Source organism: Salmo salar, chromosome 06 (genome assembly GCF_965601325.2).
Source record: "Salmo salar chromosome 06, fSalSal1, whole genome shotgun sequence".
In the NCBI taxonomy this organism is placed as follows: Eukaryota; Metazoa; Chordata; class Actinopteri; order Salmoniformes; family Salmonidae; genus Salmo; species Salmo salar.
In genome coordinates, this window is record NC_138296.1 from 68,764,431 (window position 1) to 68,786,245 (window position 21,815).

The 21,815-nt window shown below is 42.5% G+C and overlaps 1 protein-coding gene across 2 annotated transcripts in view; it reads left to right on the forward strand.

The window, feature by feature from the left end:
- mpv17 (mitochondrial inner membrane protein MPV17) overlaps window positions 1–21,815 on the forward strand; it is a 38,380-nt gene that overhangs the window by 12,102 nt on the left and 4,463 nt on the right. For both annotated transcript variants that reach the window (NM_001141325.1, XM_014204737.3), the window contains 3 exon segments: window positions 8,808–8,923; window positions 13,907–13,999; window positions 17,686–17,781. In NM_001141325.1, the coding sequence (NP_001134797.1) occupies window positions 8,808–8,923; window positions 13,907–13,999; window positions 17,686–17,781 (305 nt within the window).

The following is a 21,815-nucleotide window of genomic DNA, read 5'->3' on the forward strand; positions in this document are numbered from 1 at the left end:
ACAAATATGTAAAAAATAATTTGATGTATCTTTGAATCTGACCTTATTGCCATTATCTCAATTAAAGTTATAGCACAAAGATATGTAAAATCAGGTAATGGCATATTTCAGTCTGAAGAAGGTATGCTTTGGAGTGATTGAAATGCATCGAAAGGATTGGAAGTTCAGCAAAACAAGGATAATGATGATCATCAAACAGTCTTTGTGTGTGATAGTTTGTAGTGAATCAATTAATTTCCCTTAGTCAAGCTATTCTATGCAGATTTATCACTCCCTTCTAACGAGTCCTGCACAGCAGGATTCCACGTGTTCCTGAGAGTCTCGGCCTTCAAGAATGGAGTGAGGTCATAATCAGTAATAGCTCCAACCATTCAGTCTTGAGCTACATTAGTAGGAAGAAAACTATATGAAGATGCACCAGAAGTGTTAGAAACCACTTTTACCGCTCCGTTAGCCGATATCGGGTTCTATGAACTCAACAGTGCATTCAGCTGACTACGGAAAACACTACATTCATTTAGAATATTGCTGCGAGCCGCCAATTACCGTAATTTCCGGACTATTGAGCGCACCTGAATATAAGCCGCACCCACTGAATTAAAAAAATATATATATTATTTTGAACATAAATAAGCCGCACATGTCTATAAGCCGCAGGTGCCTACCGGTACATTGAAACAAATTAACTTTACACAGGCTTTAACGAAACACGGCTTGTAACAAAAATAAATAGGCTTTAACGAAACACAGCTTGTAACAAAAAATTTAAAATTTGAGGTAAACAGTAGCCTATCAAGAAAGTCATTGGTCACTATCTTCCTCCTCCTGTGCACTGAAACCACTGAAGTCATCTCATTCGGTGTCGGAGTTGAATAGCCTCAGAATTGCTTCATCCGATATTGGATCGTTTTCATTGTCGCTCTCGTCACTTTCATCCGGAGGCAAATCCCCCGCTGAGCCCTCTTCAACACGCAGCAGTCCAGCCTTTCGAAACCCGTTGATGATAGTGGATTTTTTGACAATGCTCCACACTGTCAGGACCCACAAATTTGAAAGCGGGAAAAATCCATATATTAGCCGCGTCATTGTTTAAGCCGCGAGGTTCAAAGCGTGGGAAAAGGGTTGCGGCTTATAGTCCGGAATTTATGGTAAGTTGTCGACAGACGCAATGACTATGCTTGTTATAGGTCATTAACCAGTCACAGCCCCCCATTGGGATTGTACATTCAGCAAACCACCAGCAGAGTTCCCTTTGAATCCATTTTCTCATTCACTGTAATGGTGGAGCTCATAACATTTATCACGACTTCAGAATTAGCAGAGAGCCCTCTCTGGAAATGTGATGTCTTAAAATGAACAAAATCAAAAAAGATACTTTTGAGATATTTATATGAATATTTTTTATGTTGAATAAATAAATGTGAAAATGTGTATTTCAGAATCTAGACATACTCCATATGTTAGAGCACACGATAAGGCAGGGATATGCAACTAAATCCAGACGTGGGATTTAATAATTATAATCATTTTCACACTTCAAATTGACCACAACTAAGCCCAAAAAGAGATTGTATTTGAAAATAACAATAATTTCATACCTTGATTACATTGAGGCGTTTTATTTATTTGTGGGAATACTTGGGAACAGACTTTCAAAATATTTTTGTTGTTGTTGCTGAATTCCTGGTAATTTCCAGTATTATGTTTTTTCTCCCCCAAAACCAAAATTTGCTCGTCGGGCCACCTGTTACCGACCGCTACTATAAGGAGTATAATGACACCACGATATTGCCTGTATCATGTACGGATCATAGGGTCTTACAGGAGGCATGTATAGGTCTAAAAGGGCCTAAAATGGCCACTTTCATCATGATTTTCTCAAAAATGGTTTATGATACAAATGTAAAAAGTGTGTCAAACATCCTTCCTCCCAATGAAGTTACTATGTGAGAATTGCCTGAATAATCTGAGATACCCCAAAATAATTGTCTTTAAGCACCGTACACACACACACGCAGGACACGATCATGTCCCACTGAGGCCTATCTGGCAATGGCATACGTTTCCATCAGTCACTGAGGCCAGTGTCCATTGACTCCTCTCTTTCTCTCTCTCTTTTTCAGTCTCATTGATAAAATGACACCGTACAAGTCTCCCCCCCCCCCCCCCCCCCCTCTAGTGCAGAAGTATTTACAGAGCAAGGAGCTTCTGGAAGGTTTGACCTATCCTGTGTGACCCGGGCAGACACACTTCAGTGCGTCAGTAATCCCTACGTGTGGCAGTAAGGCCCTCCAAAGACAATGACTTACAGGACCAGTGTGTTTTAGGATGACTCATTCAGTCAGAGCTTTGTTGATGAGGCCAGAGGACAAAAGTGAACTTTTTAAGTGTTTTGTTTTATTGCATGTGACTTAATCAGCCCTTGCTAAATCACCTCAATGGATTTGGAGAGAAAAAAATATGAAATTGATTAATTATACATTTTTAAGATGCACATCTCTTTGGTTGTGAATGTGTAGGAAAATTGTCTTTATTGGATTTCAGTGCATGTATAAAATAAATGTATATTAATGGCTATATTGGTTAAATTGGATTAGTGCCTCTATCTAATGATATTAGCCTATTAGATGTGGTCTCATCTTGTTGACATATCATTGTGACCGCAAGACACTTGCTCACATGAACCTACACATTGTCACAAATGTACTACAACTGTGTAACATCCAAATTACACTTGCCCATCTTCTGAAAACATCAGAAGCCCTACCTCTTCAAAGAGTGTCTTAAACACTCTTCAGGGCAAGTACAACTAATTGTCGGACGAGCAGATTATAGATAAGTGGTCCTAATCAGGCAAAAATCACAATATCAAACAATTAGGCGACTCTGATCAGAATTGAATCAAACTGTCCTCCGGATGGGATGTATTGCCCAATGTCGTCCCAATCTCTGCAGAGCGCATCGCAGTAGAATTATTATATGCCTGCAGTGACAGGCAGGAGCGGTCTTTCAATCATGAAGTCGCGAGATAGGTTTTTGAGATCAAAGCAAGCTGCGTGTTCGGATTGTTGATATTCATTGCTAGTTAGTGAGTAATTTTCCTAGTTATAGCATGAATCGTGAATAATGTTGCGTGAGAAATTTAGACGCATAAATATCAAACCACCTCAAAAAATGCTAACCTCCCCTGTTATTATAATGGTGAGAGGTTAGCATGTCTTGGGGGTATGATATAAAATGCTAACCTCCCCTGTTATTATAATGGTGAGAGGTTAGCATGTCTTGGGGGTATGATATAAAATGCTAACCTCCCCTGTTATTATAATGGTGAGAGGTTAGCATGTCTTGGGGGTATGATATAAAATGCTAACCTCCCCTGTTATTATAATGGTGAGAGGTTAGCATGTCTTGGGGGTATGATATAAAATGCTAACCTCCCCTGTTATTATAATGGTGAGAGGTTAGCATGTCTTGGGGGTATGATGTTTGTGCGTGTCTGACTTTCTCATCATTATTCACGATTCATTCAGTATTATCCATAATCATGGTAGCATCCACATGAATGTAGAAGTGTTTAGAAACATATTCTATTCTTATTTACAATAAAAGTAACTCCAAAATGACACTACATTATTTACCATGAATTTGTACAGGGCACAAAATAATCTGAAACACAACCAAAACAAACAGCAAATGCATCCAACAAGTTTGTAGAGTCACAAGCTTGATGTAGTCATTGCGTGCTAGGAATATGGGACCAAATACTGAACTTTTGACTACCTCAATACACATGTAAATGAATTTGTCCCAATACTTTTGGTCCCCTAAAATGGGGAGACTATGTACAAAATGTGCTGTAATTTCTAAGGAGTTCACCCGATATGGATGAAAATACCCTCAAATTAAAGCTGACAGCCTGAACTTTAACCTCATAGTCATTGTATCATTTCAGATCCAACATGCTGAGTACAGAGCCAAAACAACAAAAAATGTGACACTGGCTCAATACTTTTGGAGCTCACTGTATGTTTGATACAGTAGCCTATCAGTGCAGTATTTTACTTTGTGCGGGGTTAAGTGCCTTGCTCAAGCCCACAACGACAGGAGATATAATACTTGGATCAGAGACCAGAAGTCTTCTGTTGTCAGTACCAGTGATAATAAGTAGTTCCTTGCACGATACAACACAACTTTACGTCATTGTTTTGGCCCATGGTGTAACAGATTATTTCATTTTTGGGGGACAGGCAACTTGAGTTTGTACTTCGGACAAGTAGAAAAAATCAGTCCTGCTTGTCCGATATACAAGTGGCTAAAAAAGTTATTGTCAATCACTTGCCTTTCATGAACTAACACTCGCACTTGACAATTTTGTTTCTCACCGACTTTGCTGATATCTACTTTATTGAGGAAAAATGTTCTTACTATTACTGAGATATGTGGTTGTTCCACCTAGCTATCTTAAAGGGAAGGTTGCACAATATATTTCCACAAATCTAACAACGTAGATTGATGATATTCCATCTAAACAGTTTATCCCCCCCTTAAAATTTAATTTCTGTTTTCACAATTTGAATTACATTTATCAAATACTCATATACCAACAATACATTGCGGCTTTGGCGCAAGAGAAGAACTGGTGGTGGTGGCAGTGCACTGGTTACCGGCATGCATGTTTGGTCGAAATGTGAGTAGCTAGATGGGAAGGAAGTCCTACCGCTTTCGGGCAGACTGGGTCAGGGGAACTTCAGTCATATGCGGACCTCACTTATACAATTACAACGGTGACCAACAGTGGAAGAGTGGACTCAACATGAAGCTGAAGCTAAGAATCGGTTCTTTGGCCACAATCAATGTAGGCTCCAAGTCCACTGATGCCACCGGTGTTACTTACAGCACCACGGCGGGCGGCTTCGGTGATGGATGTGAATCGGGTAAGCAGGTATTAAAGTGCCCAAAGAGTTGTCATGTTATGTCACTAGTAGATTATAAAACACGAAGATAGCCAGCTATCTAAGTGCACCGGGCCATTCAAAATGAACTGGCCCACTCACATGGATCTAGCATGGTGTTTGGGGACGGAATAAGCTAGCCCAATATTGTACTAAAGGAGCCTAATGTTACTCCTTAGTCCAAGGACCTTACATGTTCTGTTTAAAGGGCGTATTGGGTCTGGAAGCTCAATAACCAAATACTCCATCTAAATGTGGTAAGGTTCTAGAAACAAAAATCCCACTACTTTTCATATCACATCAAAATCATTTCCCAAATGCGAAATACGTACTGTAGACTGTTTTAACACAGTTGCAACCGATACCATTTTTCAGTGACGACACGTTTGTGGCGTCAGTCTTCCGTTTACACACATGTTCGGAGACGCAGATAGCTAATTAGCACAGGTAGTCCACTCTGTCTTCTGTCTGTTTTCTGTAAACAAGCTCTGTAACATGGACATTTGGCTGTGTGGGAAACCTAACCATATAAAGGTGTGATTGAATTTAATGTTTTGTTTTTTGAAAATGATTTCTCGCCGATATGAAAGATTTTATTTTATTTGTTTATTTTATTTAACCTTTTATTTAAATAGGCAAGCCAGTTAAGAACAAATTCTTATTTACAAAGACGGCCTACCAAAAGGCAAATGGTCGCCTGCGTGGACGGGGGATTAAAAATGTGAAATAAATAAATAATAAATATAGGACGAAATACACATCACGACAAGAGAGACAACACAACACTATATAAAGAGAGACCTAAGACGACAACATAGCAAGGCAGCAACACATGACAACACAGCATGGTAGCAACACAACATGACAAAAACATGGTAGCAGCACAAAACATGGTACAAACATTATTGAGCACAGACAACAGCGCAAAGGGCAAGAAGGTAGAGACAACAATACATTATACAAAGCAGCCACAACTGTCAGTAAGTGTCCATAATTGAGGCTTTGAATGAAGAGATTAACAAAAAACTGTTCCAGTTTGAGTGTTTGTTGCAGCTTGTTCCAGTCGCTAGCTGCAGCGAACTGAAAAGAGGAGTGACCCAGGGATGTGTGTGCTTTGAGGACCTTTAACAGAATGTGACTGGCAGAACAGGTATTGTATGTGGAGGATGAGGGCTGCAGTAGATATCTCAGATAGGGGGGAGTGAGGCCTAAGAGGGTTTTATAAATAAGCATCAACCAGTGGGTCTTGCAACGGGTATACAGAGATTACCAGTTTACAGAGGGGTATAGAGTGCAGTGATGTGTCCTATAAGGAGCATTGGTGGCAAATCTGATGGCCGAATGGTAAAGAACATCTAGCCGCTCGAGAACACCCTTACCTGCCGATCTATAAATTACATCTCCGTAATCTAGCATGGGTAGGATGGTCATCTGAATCAGGGTTAGTTTTGCAGCAGGGGTGAAAGAGGAGCGATTATGATAGAGGAGACCAAGTCTAGATTTAACCTAAGCCTGCAGCTTTGATATGTGCTGAGAGAAGGACAGTGTACCGTATAGCCATACTCCCAAGTACTTATATGAGATGACTACCTCAAGCTCTAAACCCTCAGAGGTTTTGGAGGTGTTCAGAACAAGGTTAAGGTTAGAGAAAGCTTGTTGGACACTAAGAAAGCTTTGTTGTAGAGCATTTAACACAAAATCCAGGGAGGGGCCAGCTGGGTATAAGACTATCGTCTGCATATAAATGGATGAGAGAGCTTCCTACTGCCTGAGCTATGTTGTTGATGTAAATTGAGAAGAGCGTGGGGTCTAGGATCGAGCCTTGGGGTACTCCCTTGGTTACAGGCAGTGGCTGAAACAGCTAAGATCCGTACAGCAAGCGATGCATGTTATTGTTCAGACCGAATGTCACGGCTCTCAACAAACAGTAGTTACGGTCTTGTCCCATCGCTGCAACTCCCCTACGGACTCGGGAAAGGCAAAGGTCGAGAGCCATGCGTCCTCCGAAACACAACTCTGCCAAGCCACACTGCTTCTTGACACACTGCTCACTTAACCCTGAAGCCAGCCACACCAATGTGTCGGAGGAAACACCGTCCAGCTGGCAACTGCTGTCAGCTTGCAGGAGCCCGGCCCTCCACAAGGAGTCGCTAGAGCGCAATGGGACAAGGATATCCCAGCCGGCCCGCCCCTAACCCAGACAACGCTGGGCCAATTATGCGCCACCTCAGTCATGATCAAGGGCTGGGAATAAGCTAGCTAGCTACAACAACTCCATCAACAGAATACTGCACGTTTTGTGGAAATTAATGGTGAAATACCAATCGGATTAATTGTTTATTTCAAGTATTGTCTTTATTTTTGCTGAATTGCTTGATCTTCATTGGCCAATATAACTTGCAGGATATCATGGTAGCCAATGTTTGTGTTAGCCATTTACCTGGATTTACTGCTGCAAGCTAATAGTAGCACTCAGGTAAGCATGTGGCTAGCTGTACCTACCATTGGCCAACAACAGAGTTTTAGCCAGTTTGGTTATAGACGTTCAGTGTCTACTGTGATGGTAAAGGTTTATCTTGATTTTGTGTAACAGTAAACAAATGCTGATGTGCTGAACTCATAAGTGATGCGTTTCAAGGCTGTTAGTGGTTAGCTAGTAGGGGTAACGTAAGCCAGCATGGGTGTGAAAGGGACTATGCTAAAAGCCTGCATGTTATATGTGGTAAAAATGTTTTTTTGCTGATACAGAATAAAGAACGCACAGGATATGCTCATATCATAAGTTGGCTTTATTCAGCGTGTCAAAATATTTTTCTAAAACAGTAGGAGGACGAGGTATGATGTGGACACTCTTCTTCACTCCTGCTGTGTATTCCCTTGTGTTCTTCTCTTGACGTCACTTTTCCAAATGCTTTCCCATCATGCCTTTGGTCAAATTTCAATATAAATGTCTCCCAAAATACAAGTGTAAAGTGATATGTCGTGTTGGGACTTTTAGTTGGAAGGATGAAACAAGGGGTCTCCTGAGTGGCGCAGGGGTCTAAGGCACTGCATCTCAGTGCTTGAGGCGTCACTACAGACACCATGGTTTGATTCCAGGCTGTTTCACAGTCCCATAGGGCTGCGCACAATTGTCCCAGTGTCTTCCGTGTTTGGCCGGTGTAGGTCAAACAATTTGTTCTTAACTGACTTGCCTAGTTAAATATAGGTTAAATAAAATATATATATATATTTTTAAATCAATGTTTAACAGCAACCTAATTCTGCAATCTTCCTTTTAAGATGAATGCACTAACTGTAAGTCTCTCTGGGTAAGAGCGTAGGCGAAATAACTCAAATGTAAATGTAACAGTCTTTGTAAGGAGTGGACATGTGTAGAGTATGACAAATGCCCAGTCAACCATTCCTCTGCACCAGTGTAACTACAGTATATTTAGGTCTCAAAACCATAGAGATGTATTATAGAACACTCATTAAAACAATTATAACAGTAGTGGTGAATGTGGTGAGTCAATGTTGATTCTTTTTAGGTACATTATGTTTGATAATCATCAGTTGTGATGTCTGATGTTATCAGTAAAGCAGAGAGGCAGGGGGCTTGTCTTGGAACCATGTGAAGGTCTGTAGGTATACAGGGGATTAATGGTTAATGGGGGCTGATGTCTTTGAATGGGCTTCTACTGCTTTTTCTGTCGTTGGCACCATCACAGGTTGGCATGTGTCTGTCTAAGCACGTGTCCCCTGGCTGCTGGCACAGAGCAGCGGATGACCAGATCCCAATGATCTTCTCTGTTACTCACTCTCTCACTTCCTCTCACCTCCCTCCCACTTTTCTCTCCCCTCTCTCTCCTACAGGCACGCTGGTGGGGGTGGGTGATGTCATCTCCCAGCAGGTGCTTGAGAGGCGGGGTCTGGCCAATCACAACGTGACACGGACGGCCAAGATGATGAGCATCGGATTCTTCTTCGTCGTGAGTCCTCCTCTTCCTCACTCTTCTCTTTTAACTCACTGTCTCACCTCAAAGGACTGGTTAGTTCCAGTGTATCAGTCTTGACTTCACTTTTACTACACACATGCATATTGGGTTGTGCTCTCTCTCTCACTCACTCACTCACTCACTCACTCACTCACTCACTCACTCACTCACTCACTCACTCACTCACTCACTCTCTCACACACACACACACACAGGAGAGGAGGTTTGTTTGTGGTCATGTTAAATGGAGAGGATCATTGTGCTGTCACAAACACTCCATTGGCCAGCTGTTATATGGGAACAGATCTGTGACTGTGCGTCAATAGCAGCCACAAGTAGGTATGAGTAGGTCTCTGAAGGAGTGAGAGAACAGCTGGGAAGCGTGGGCTCAAATCAAATCACATTTGCTTTGTCACATGTTTCTTAAACAACAGGTGTAGACTAACAGTGAAATGCTTACTTAAGGGCCCTTCCCAACAATGTAGAGAGAAAGAAAATAGAGAAATAATAGAAAAGTAGTTACACGTAATAATAAATACACAATGAGTAACGATGTCTTGGCCATACATTGCATTCAGAAATATTTAGACCGCTTGACATTTTCCACATGTTGTTAGGTTACAGCCTTATTCTAAAATGGATTACATTGTCTCCCCCCCCCCCCAGCCCCCCCCCCCCACCCCCGTCATCAATCTATACACAATATCCCATAATGACAAAGCAAAAACAGGTTTTTAGATATTTTTGCTAATTCATTCAAAATAAAAAACTGAAATTTCACATTTACATAAGTATTCAGACCCTTTACTTAGTACTTTGTTGAAGCACCTTTGGCAGCGATTACAGCCTTGAGTCTTCTTGGCTATGACGCTACAAGCTTGGCACACCAGAATTTGGGGAGTTTCTCCCATTCTTCTCTGCAGATCCTCTCAAGCTCTGTCAGGTTGGATGGGGAGCGTTGCTGCACAGCTATTTTCAAGTCTCTCCAGAGATGTTTGATCGGGTTCAAGTCCGGCCACTCAAAGACATTTAGAGACTTGACCCGAAGCCACTCCTGCGTTGTCTTGGCTGTGTGCTTAGGGTCATTGTCCTGTTGGAAGGTAAACTTTTGCCCCAGTCTGAGGTCCTGAGCCCTGTGGAGCAGGTTTTCATCAATGATCTCTCTGTACTTTGTTCTGTTCATCTTTCCCTCGATCCTGACTAGTCTCCCAGTCTCTGCGGCTGAAAAACATCCCCACAGCATGATGCGGACACCACCATGCTTCACCGTAGGGATGGTGCCAGGTTACCTCCAGAAGTGACGTTTTGCATTCAGGCCAAAGAGTTCAATCTTGATTTCATAAGACCAGAGAATCTTGTTTCTAATGGTCTTAGAGTCTTTAGGTGCCTTTTGGAAAACTCCAAGTGGGCTGTCATGTGCCTTTTTACTGAGGAGTGGCTTCCGTCTGGCCACTCTACCATAAAGGCCTGATTGGAGTGCTGCAGAGATGGTTATTCTCCCAGAAGGTTCTCCTATCTCCACAGCGGAACTCTAGAGCTCTATCGGAGTGACCATCGGGTTCTTGGTCACCTCCCTGACCAAGGCCCTTCTCCCCCAATTGCTCAGTTTGGCCGGGCGGCCAGGTCTAGGAAGAGTCTTGGTGGTTCCAAACTTATTCCAGGCCACTGTGTTCTTGGGGATCTTCAATGCTGCAGAAATGTTTTGGTACTCTTCCCCAGTTCTGTGCCTTGACCCAATCCTGTCTCTGAGCTCTACGGACAATTCCTTCGACCTCATGGCATGTTTTTTGCTCTGACATGCACTGTCAACTGTGGGACCATATATAGACAGGTGTGTGCCTTTACAATCAATTGAATTTACCACAGGTGGACTCCGATCAAGTTATAGAAACATCTCAAGGATGATCAATGGAAACAGGATACACCTGAGCTCAATTTTGAGTCTCATAACCAAGGGTCTGAATACTTATGTAAATAAGGTATTTCTAGGTCCTGTGTGGTTCAGTAGGTAGAGCCAGGGTTGGGGGTTCAATTCCCACGGGGTACAAGTACAAATTAAATTAAAAAATAAAACATCAAATAAAGGTATTTCTGTTACATTTTTTATAAACTTGCCCAAATTTCTAAAAACCTGTTTTCACTTTGTCATTATGGGGTATTGTGTATAGATTGATGAGGAAAATGTTTTATTTAAAACATTTTAGAATAAGGCTGTAACCTAACAAAATGTGGAAAAAGTCAAGGGTCTAAATACTTCCCGAATGCACTGTACCAGTTCCGAGTCAATGTGTAGGGGTACAAGGTAATTGAGGTAGATATGTACATATAACTAGAAATAAAGACTTGGGAACAGGATGGATAATAAACAGTAGCAGCAGCGTATGTGATGAGTCCCCCCCAAAAATTGTGCTAAAACGGTCAATGCAGATAACCAAATTGCCTCCCGGACTAACTATTTAATAGTCTTATGGCTTGGGGGTAGAATCTGTTCAGGGTTCTGTTGGTTCCAGATTTGGCGCATCGGTACCGGTTGTGTGCCTGGAGTCTTTGACAGTTTTTAGGGCCTTCCTCCGACACCACCTAGTATAGAGGTCCTGGATGGCAGGGAGCTCGGCCCCAGGGACGTACTGGGCCGTTCGCACTACCCTCTGTAGCACCTTGCGATCGGATGCCGAGCAGTTGCCATACAAAGCGGTGATGCCGCCAGTCAAGATGCTCTCAATGGTTCAGCTGTAGAACTTTTTGAGGATCTGAGGACCCTTACCATCTTCACGACTGTGTTGGTGTGTGTGGACCATTTATAGATTCTTAGACTTTAAACTCTCAAACCGCTCCACTACAGCCCGTCAATGTGAATGGGGGCATGTTCGGCCCTCCATTTCCTGTAGTCCACAATCAACTCCTTTGTCTTACTGACGTTGAGGGAGAGGTTGTTGTCTCAGACCTTCTTCCTATAGGCTGTCTCATCATCGTCGGTGATCAGGCCTCCCACCGTTGTGTCGTCAGCAAACTAAATTATGGTGTTGGAGTCATGCATAGCCGCAGTCGTGGGTGAACAGGAAGTACAGGAGGACAATAAGCACACACCCCTGAGTGGCCATTTTGTTGAGGGTCAGCTTGGTGGATGTGTTGTTGCCTACCCTTACGACCTGGGAGTGGCCCGTCAGGAAGTCCAGCCTCCAGTTGCAGAGGGAGGTGATTAATCCCAGGGACCTTAGCTTAGTGATGAGCTTGGAGGGCACTATGGTGTTGAACGCTGAACTCTAGTCAATAAACAGCATTCTCACATAGGTGTTCCTTTTGTCCAGGTGGGAGAAGGTAGTGTAGAGTGCAATAGAAATTGCGTCATCTGTGGATCTGTTGGGGCAGTATTTCAAATTAGAGTGGGTCCAGGCTGTCTGGGGTGATACTGTTGATGTGAGCCATGACCAGCCTTTTGAAGCATTTCATGGCTACAGATGTGAGTGCTACGGGGCGATAGTCATTTAGGTTACCTTGGCTACAGGTTACCTTGGCGTTCTTGGGACTATGGTGGCACAGGGACTATGGTGGTCTGCTTGAAATGTAAGTATTACAGACTGGGTCACGGAGAGGTTGAAAATGTCAGTGAAGACACTTGCCTGCAGCTTTGTGAATGTTAACCTGTTTAAAGGTATTACTCATATTGGCTACGGAGATCGTTATCACACAGTCGTACGGAACAGCTGGTGCTCTTATGCATGGTTCAGTGTTGCTTGCCTCGAAGCGAGCATAGAAGGCATTTAGCTCTTCTGGTTAGCTTGGGTCCCTGGGAAGCTCCCTGCTATTTTTCCCTTTGTAATCTGTGATAGTGTGCAAGCCCTGCCACATCCGATGAGCGTCAGATCCGCCATAGTTGGATTTGATCTTAGTCCTGTATTGACGCTTTGCCTGTTTGATGGCTCGTGGGAGGTCATAGCGGGATTTCTTACAAGCATCCAGATTAGTGTCCCGCTCCTTAAAAGCGGCAGCTCTAGCCTTTAGCTCAGTGCGGCCGTTGCCTGTAATCCATGGTTTATGGTTGGGGTATGTGCTAAACTGTCATCAAGGCAAAGGGTGGCTACTTTGAAGAATCTCATATAAAATATATTTTGATTTGCTTAACACTTTTTTTTTTTGGTAACTACATGATTCCATATGGGTTATTTCATAGTTTTGATGTCTTCACTATTATTCTACAATGTAGAAAATAGTAAAAAATAAAGAAAAACCCTTGAATGAGTAGGTGTTCTAAAACTTTTGACAGGTAGTGTACATATTACCTCAAATACCTCGACTATTCGGTGCCCCCACATATTGACTCTGTACCGGTACTACCTGTATATAGCTTCGCTACTGTTATTTTACTACTGCACTTTAATTATTTGTTACTTTTATTTTTTACTGATCTATTTTTTTCTTAACACTTATTTTTCTAAAAACTGCATTATTGGTTAAGGGCTTGTAAGTAAGCATTTCACTAACACCTGTTGTATTCGGCGCATGTGACAAATACAATTGTATTTAATTTGATTTGACCCAAGGACCACCCAAGGCCAGGCCACAGCACCAAGGTTCCTAGACACGCCACACACAGATGTTCCCTCTCAAACACTCCTTCTCACAGACTAGGTGACATGACTGACATGACAGAAAGCTGAGGAACTCTGTTAGTGTGTGTGTGTGTGTGTGTGTGTGTGTGTGTGTGTGTGTGTGTGTGTGTGTGTGTGTGTGTGTGTGTGTGTGTGTGTGTGTGTGTGTGCGCCTTTTTTCAATTATTGATTTGGAATGTCAGTTTACTTCCTGAATTGACTGACTTCAATTTGAATTGACACCAACCCTGTTGCTGTCTTACATATTTGTTTCCGGAATGTTCTGAAAGCATAATCATTTTTCATGATTGATTCCTGCTGTTACGCCATCAGTCTTTTCATGATGAATCTGTGTAAAGTATCCTGATTGTTCTTTTTTCAACCCCAGGGCCCTGCAATAGGTGGCTGGTACAAGGTTCTGGACAAGCTGGTCACTGGTGGGACTAAAAGTGCTGCCATGAAGAAAATGCTTGTCGATCAGGTGAGGGGCATCTGGGTGGCTGCAATGAAGTAAAAAAAATAAAAAATTCAGCTCTACCAGCCAGTTTACATGAATAGATCATTTAACATGGTTTATATTGCTTTAGGTAAGTTCTCTGTCGTCTAATGGGCTGGTTATTAACCCTTGCATATGACTCCTCTACTTACAAATCTTACATCAACAAACATTCCAAATATGAATGGACCCCAGGTTAAGGCGCCATCAAAAATGCCTGTCACTGTGGTGCCAGCCAGAGCTGAGTGAATAGGTGTGACATTCATCAGAGGAATCTATTTCTGCCTGTTCCCCTAAAGGTTGAAGCCCCCTTCAGCGTCTGTCAACCAATCCCTGCATTGACAGGTGGGGGAACAAACGCCTGCTTGCATAATACGCAGCTAACATGATTTGGGATCTGTGAAAGCACAGGATTAGAGAGGACAATGAGAGGCGAGCACCGCGCGGCCCTCTCCTGGATGAGGGATTAGTGTACACTCTGAAGGATGCACACTCCGTGCTCTCGTTTCACTGCACAGCTATTTTCACACACAAAACAGCGATTCCAGAGCAAATTTGAGATCTTAAAGACCCACTCCCCCCCCCACCCCAAAAAAATATGATGTCCTGTCACTATACACTCAGTGGCCAGTTTGTTAGGTACACCCATCTAGTACCGGGTCAGACCACCCTTTGCCTCCAGAACAGCCTGAATTCTCTGGGGCACGGATTCTACAAGGTGTGGCATTCAAACGTTGCTCAATTAGTATCAATGGACCTAACGTGTGCCAGGAAAACATTCCTCACACCATTACACCACCGCCACCAGCCTGCTACCGTTAACACCAGGCAGGATGGGACCATGGATTAATGCCGCTTACGCCAAATCCTGACTCTGCCATCAGCATGACGGAACAGGAACCGGAATTCGTCAGACCAGGTGATGTTTTTCCACTCCTCAATTGTCCAGTGTTAGAAGTGGAACCCGGTCTGGTCGTCTGCTGCAGTAGCCCATCCGTGACAAGGACCGACGAGTTGTGCGTTCCGAGATGCTGTTCTGCACACCACTGTTGTACTGCGCCATTATTTGCCTGTTTGTGGACCGCCTGTTAGCTTGCAAGTTTCCTGCCATTCTTCTTTGACCTCTCTCATCAACGACCTGAGGATTTAATGTTGGTGGTCCTTGTCTAGATGAAGTTCATTATTTGTCGTAAGTCAGGCGATAACATTGTGGTAAGCTTTACAGGGGGAGTCCTAACCACAGTGATGCATCTCCATTTATCACGGTCACTGATCAGTAAAGCTGGATGGTGTTAAGAAACAGGGTCTTCCCTGACTTCGATGATTTACTCAGTGATCTGAAAGAAAGGTATGAATAGTACAGTTGGTAAGGGCAGTCACTGTCTGTATAAAGCTCATTAGGAACTGGGTGGTTGACAGCCATGGTATATCAGACCGTATATCACGGGTATCACAAAACATTTATTTTTACTGCTCTAATTACGTTGGTAAACAGTTTATACTAGCAATAAGGCAACTCAGGGGTTTGTAATATTTTGCCAATATACCACGGCTAAGGGCTGTATCCAGGCACTCTGTGTTGCGTCGTGCTTAAGAACAGCCCTTAGCCATGGTATATTGGCCATATACCACACCCTCTCGTGCCTTATTCCTTAATTAAATCATGCCCAAAGTCACAATAAGTTAATTTCTCTGTCAATCAGATATGTCTGAGTTGTCAACGTCTATCTTATCCTCCTCTTTTCCTCTGACATTTTTTGTCAGTCATCCCAGTTGGTTAGTGTGATGAAACTTTCATCGAGGCTTTTTATGGATGCCCACATTGGTCTGTAAGTGACAGAGGCAGGACCTTAATGTCATTAATTAACAGGGTTTTATGAGTCCTTCAAAAAAAAAAGAAGGAATTTCTCCCTCTCATAATTATACAACAGTGCAAAGTGGGATCCTCGAGTTTGCTTACAACATATTTGCTCACAACATACACTACATAACCAAAAGTATCTGGACACCTGCTCGTCGAACATCTCATTCCAAAATTATGGGCATTAATATGGAGTTGATCCCCCTTTGCTGCTATAACCTCCTCTACTCTTCTAGGAAGGCTTTCCACTAGATGTTGGAACATTGCTGCAGGGACTTGCTTCTATTCAGCCAAAAGAGCATTAGTGAGGTCGGGAGCTGATGTTGGGCGATTAGACCTGGCTCGCATTCGGCGTTCCAATTCATCCCAAAGGTGTTCAATGTGGTTGAGGTCTGGACTCTGTGTAGGCCAGTCAAGTTCTTCCACACCGATCGCTACAAACCATTTCAGTATGGACCTCGCTTTGTGCACGGGGGCATTGTCATTCTGAAACAGGAAAGGGCCTTCCCCAAACTGTTGCCACAAAGTTGGAAGCACTGAATCGTCTAGAATGTCATTGTACGCTGTAGCGTTAAGATTTCTCTTCACTGGAACTAAGGTGCCTAGCTCAAACCATGAAAAACAGCCCCAGACCATTATTCCTCCTCCTCCAAACTTTACATTTGCCACTATGCATTGGGGCAGGTAGCGTTCTCCTTGCATTCGCCAAACCCAGATTCGTCTGTCGGACTGCCAGATGGTGAAGCGTGATTCATCACTCCAGAAAAACGCGTTTCCACTGCTCCAGAGTCCAATTGGGGCGAGCTTTACACCTCTCCAGCCGACGCTTGGCATTGTGTGTGGCTGCCCGGCCATGGAAACCCATTTCATGAAACTCCAGACGAACAGTTTTTGTGCTGACATTGCTTCCAGAGGCAGTTTGGAACTCGGTAGTGAATGTTGCAACTGAGGACAGATGATTTTTAGGCGCTACACGCTTCAGCACTCGCCAGTCCCGATCTGTGAGTTTGTTTGGCCTATCAATTCATGGCTGAGCCATTGTTGCTCCTAGACGTTTCCACTTCACAATAACAGCACTTATAGTTGACCGGGGCAGCTCTAGCAGGGCAGAAATTTTACAAACTGACTTGTTGGAAAGGTGGCATCCTGTGACAGTGCCACGTTGAAAGTCACTGAGCTAGCTCTTCAGTAAGGCCATTATACTGTCAATGTTTGTCTATGGAGATTGCATGGCTGTGTGCTCGATTTTATATACCTGTCAGCAACGGGTGTGGCAGAAATAGCCAAATCCACTAATTTGAAGGGGTGTCCACATACTTTTGTATTTATAGTGTATGTTATAAGTAAGACATTGTATAACCGTTGCCTCAGTGACTATGCTCTTGGTGATTTGACAAATGTTGCATCAAAGATCACTAAAACCTACATGGGTCTGTGTTTTAAAAATTGCCATTTTCACTTCCGTAAATATGTATTATGACGTCATTGGCTTATATGCAGAACCCTGCGGAGGTAACACCATCCTACAGGCGCTCCACTTTCAGGGCCCAACTGGACTCATCATAATCATCGCAATTATCCAATTTTCTTTTGAAACCTTTTAATAGTGGCCAGTGTGCATCCTTATTTATATGCACAATGTCCATGGAAAAAGTATGCTTCCATTGAGTCACTGAGCTTTTTTTCCACTCATTTTGCACGCACATGAACATTTATATAAACATGTACATTCACACACACACAAACATCACACAGACACACACGTACACAGACCGATAAAACAGTGTTTGTTCTTGTCATGTATCAACAGTTGGGCTTTGCACCGTGTTTCCTGGGTGCCTTCCTGGGGATCTCTGGAACCTTGAATGGACTGACTGTGGAGGAGAACGTTGCCAAGCTCAAGAGGGTAAGGCTCATCTCATCATGACTTTTCTCCACTGATTTCAATTAAACATACATTAAACCTCAAATAATAAGATCATTAAATAACATACATTAAGCATGAGTTGCAAATATATATAGTTGAAGTCGGAAGTTTACATACACCTTAGCCAAATACATTTAAACTCAGTTTTTCATAATTCCTGACATTTAATCCTAGTAAAAATTCCCTGTCTTAGGTTAGTTAGGATCACCACTTTATTTTAAGAAAGTGAAATGTCAGAATAATAGTAGAGAGATTTATTTCAGCTTTTATTTCTTTCATCACATTCCCAGTGGGTCAGAAGTTAACATACACTCAATTAGTATTTGGTAGCATTGCCTTTAAATTGTTCAACTTGGATCAAATGTTTCGGGTAGCCTTCCACAAGCTTCCCACAATAAGTTTGGTGAATTTTGGCCTATTCCTCCTGACAGAGCTGGTGTAACTGAGTCAGGTTTGTAGGCCTCCTTGCTTGCAGACACTTTTTCAGTTCTGCCCACAAGTTGTCTATAGGATTGAAGTCAGGGCTTTGTGATGGCCACTCCAATACCTTGACTTTGTTGTCCTTAAGCCATTTTGCCACAACTTTGAAGGAAGTATGCTTGTGGTCATTGTCCATTTGGAACACCCATTTGCGACCAAGCTTTAACTTCCTGACTGATGTCTTGAGATGTTGCTTCAATATATCCACATAATTTCCTGCCTCATGATGCCATCTATTTTGTGAATTGCACTAGTCCCTCCTGCAGCAAAGTACCCCCACAACTTGATGATGCCACCCCCGTGCTTCACGTTTGGGATGTGTTCTTCGGCTTGCAAGCCTCCCCCTTTTCCTCCAAACATAACGATGGTCATTATGGCCAAACAGTTCTGTTTTTGTTTCATCAGACCAGAGGACATTTCTCCAAAAAGTACGATCTTTGTCCCCATGTGCAGTTGCAAACAGTAGTCTGGCTTTTTTATTGCGGTTTTGGAGCAGTGGCTTCTTCCTTGCTGAGGGGCCTTTCAGGTTATGTCGATATAGGACTTGTTTTATTGTGGATATAGATACTTTCATACCTGTTTCATCCAACATCTTCACAAAGTCCTTTGCTGTTGTTCTGGGATTGAGTTGCACTTTTCGCACCAAAGTACGTTCATCTCTAGGAGACAGAACGCGTATCCTTCCTGAGCGGTATGACGTCTGCGTGGTCCCATGGTGTTTATACTTGCGTACTATTGTGTGTACAGATGAACGTGGTACCTCCAGGCGTTTGGAAATTGCTCCCAAGGAAGAACCAGACTTGTGGAGGTCTACAATTTTTTTTCTGAGGTCTTGGCTGATTTATTTTGATTTTCCCATGATGTCAAGCAAAGAGGCACTGAGTTTGAAATACATCCACAGGTACACCTCCAATTGACTCAGGCTAATTGACATCATTTATCAGAAGCTTCTAAAGCCATGACATTTTCTGGAATTTTCCAAGCTGTTTAAAGGCACAGTCAACTTTCTGTATGTGTCACAAACCTCTTCGTCAGAAGATATGTTGAAATCGCTGTCGGACAAAGTGGACCAATATGCAGCGGATTGCGTGCTCATCATCATTTATTTAAAATGTGACCACGAGGAAAAAACAATAAACAAAACTCACCACAGGAACAGTGTAGCAGGCTAAACAAAAGCAGTGCTAACATACAACTACCCACAAGTGACAAACAAAACACACACCTACTTATAGGACTCCCAATCAGAGGCAACTAGAAACACCTGCCTCCAATTGAGAGTCCAGCAACCAAACCTGCACATAGAAAACTTAATCTAGAACCTACTCATACTAAAACATACACCACAAAACCACGGAACACATAAATAACACACCCCTCTAAGCTATACACAAAAAAACCACCATACAAAACAAACATACCTCTGCCACGCCCTGACCAAATAATACAAATAATCCTCTATACTGGTCAGGGCGTGACAGTATGCAAACTTCTGACCCACTGGAATTGTGATACTGTGAATTATAAATGAAATAATCTGTCTGTAAACAATTGTTGGAAAAATTACTTGTGTCATGCACAAAGTAGATGTCCTAACCGACTTGGCAAAACTGTAGTTTGTTAACAAGAAATTTGTGGAGTGGTTGAAAAACGAGATTTAATGACTCCAACCTAAGTGTATGTAAACTTCCGACTCCAACTATACCTGCTGATTTTTGTAATCACAAAAAATCAACATGTGGTCTGAGACAGAGGTGTGTAGCGTTGACCTTGGAGCCCAGGGACTGTCAGACCCCTGTAGGTACCCCTGTAGCTCCCAAACTGAGAGGAACTCCTTTCCTCTCCTCTTCTGTGTTCTCCAGGAAACAAGCTGAGTGACCTCCATCTCTGCCCCAGTATAATTAAAGCTATTTTCTCCCATGGAGGGATGAAGGAATGAAGGGAAGGAGGGTTGAAATAGCGCTGGTGACTCATGTGTGTGTGGGGGGGTTCATCCACCGTTCTTCTTGCTCGGCGGACCATCAAATATTTATGTAAGGAAGGCGCTTGAGTTTAAATGAGGCCGAAAGGGCAGTCACCAAAATGTCAGAAAAGACAGAAAACAAATGGCAATTGTGCTCATTAGGCAAGACTGTGATGTGAAATAAATGTGTGTTGAAAGGCAATAATGTGACCACACCTTCCTCATCTAAAGCCAGATGGAACTTAGTCTGATAGACAGTACTAGTTAAAATGGACATTAGTGACACGTGGGAATGTTCGCAGACATATGGGTGATTCCACGCCAGGAAGGCTCGAAAATATTTTGGGTGTCTCAGATTGTTCTGGCAATTCTCGCATAGAAACTTAATTGGGAGGAAGGGTGTTCGACATGTTTTTTACATATGTATCACAAAGCATTGTTAAGAAAATCTTGATGAAAGTGGCCATATTAAGCACTTTTCAGACCTATACATGCCTCCTGTAAAACCCTATGATCCGTACATGATACAGACATCTTGGTGTCATTATACTCCATATAGTGTGCTCTAAAATATGGAGTATGTCTAGATTCTGAAATACAATTTCACATTCATTTATTCAACTTAAAAAGTATGAATATGATTACCTCAAAAGTACATCAAATTGTCAGAGTTGGTGCTCTGCTACTTTTGAAGTTATGATTAATTGTATGCGCACCACCAACACAATGAATGGAAAAATGTATTTTGTATTTTAATTTATTAGGGATCCCCATTAGCTGCTGCGAAGGCAGCAGCTACTCTTCCTGGGGTCCAAACACATTAAGGCACTTAAAACATCACACATAAAACAAATATAAAACAGTATATCATATAACATTATTACACCACTACATATCTACAATACAAAATATATAATACCACCATACAACAATATTACAATGTACGTGTGTGTGCATATGCGTGTCTGTTCCTGTTTCTGTGCATCTCTTTACAGTCCCCGATGTTCCATAAAGTGTATTTTTTATCTGGGTTTTAAATCTGGTTTTACTGCTTGCATCAGTTACCTGATGTGGAATAGAGTTCCATGTAGTCATGGCTCTATGTAGTACTGTGCGCCTCCTATAGTCTGTTCTTGACTTGGGGATTGTGAAGAGACCTCTGGTGACATGTCTTGTGGGATGTGAATTGGTGTCCGAGCTGTGTGCTAGTAGTTTAAACAGACACATCAGTGTATTCAGCATATCAACACTTCTTACAAAAACAAGTAGTGATGAAGTCAATCTCTCCTCCACTTTGAGCCACGAGAGATATACATGTATTTTATTAACCTGTTGGGGGTAGGGGGCAGTATTTACACGGCCGGATAAAAAACGTACCCGATTTAATCTGGTTATTACTACTGCCCAGAAACTAGAATATGCATATAATTATTGGCTTTGGATAGAAAACACCCTAAAGTTTCTAAAACTGTTTGAATGGTGTCTGTGAGTGTAACAGAACTCATATGGCAGGCAAAAACCTGAGAAGATTCCTTACAGGAAGTGCCCTCTCTGACCATTCCTTGAGCTT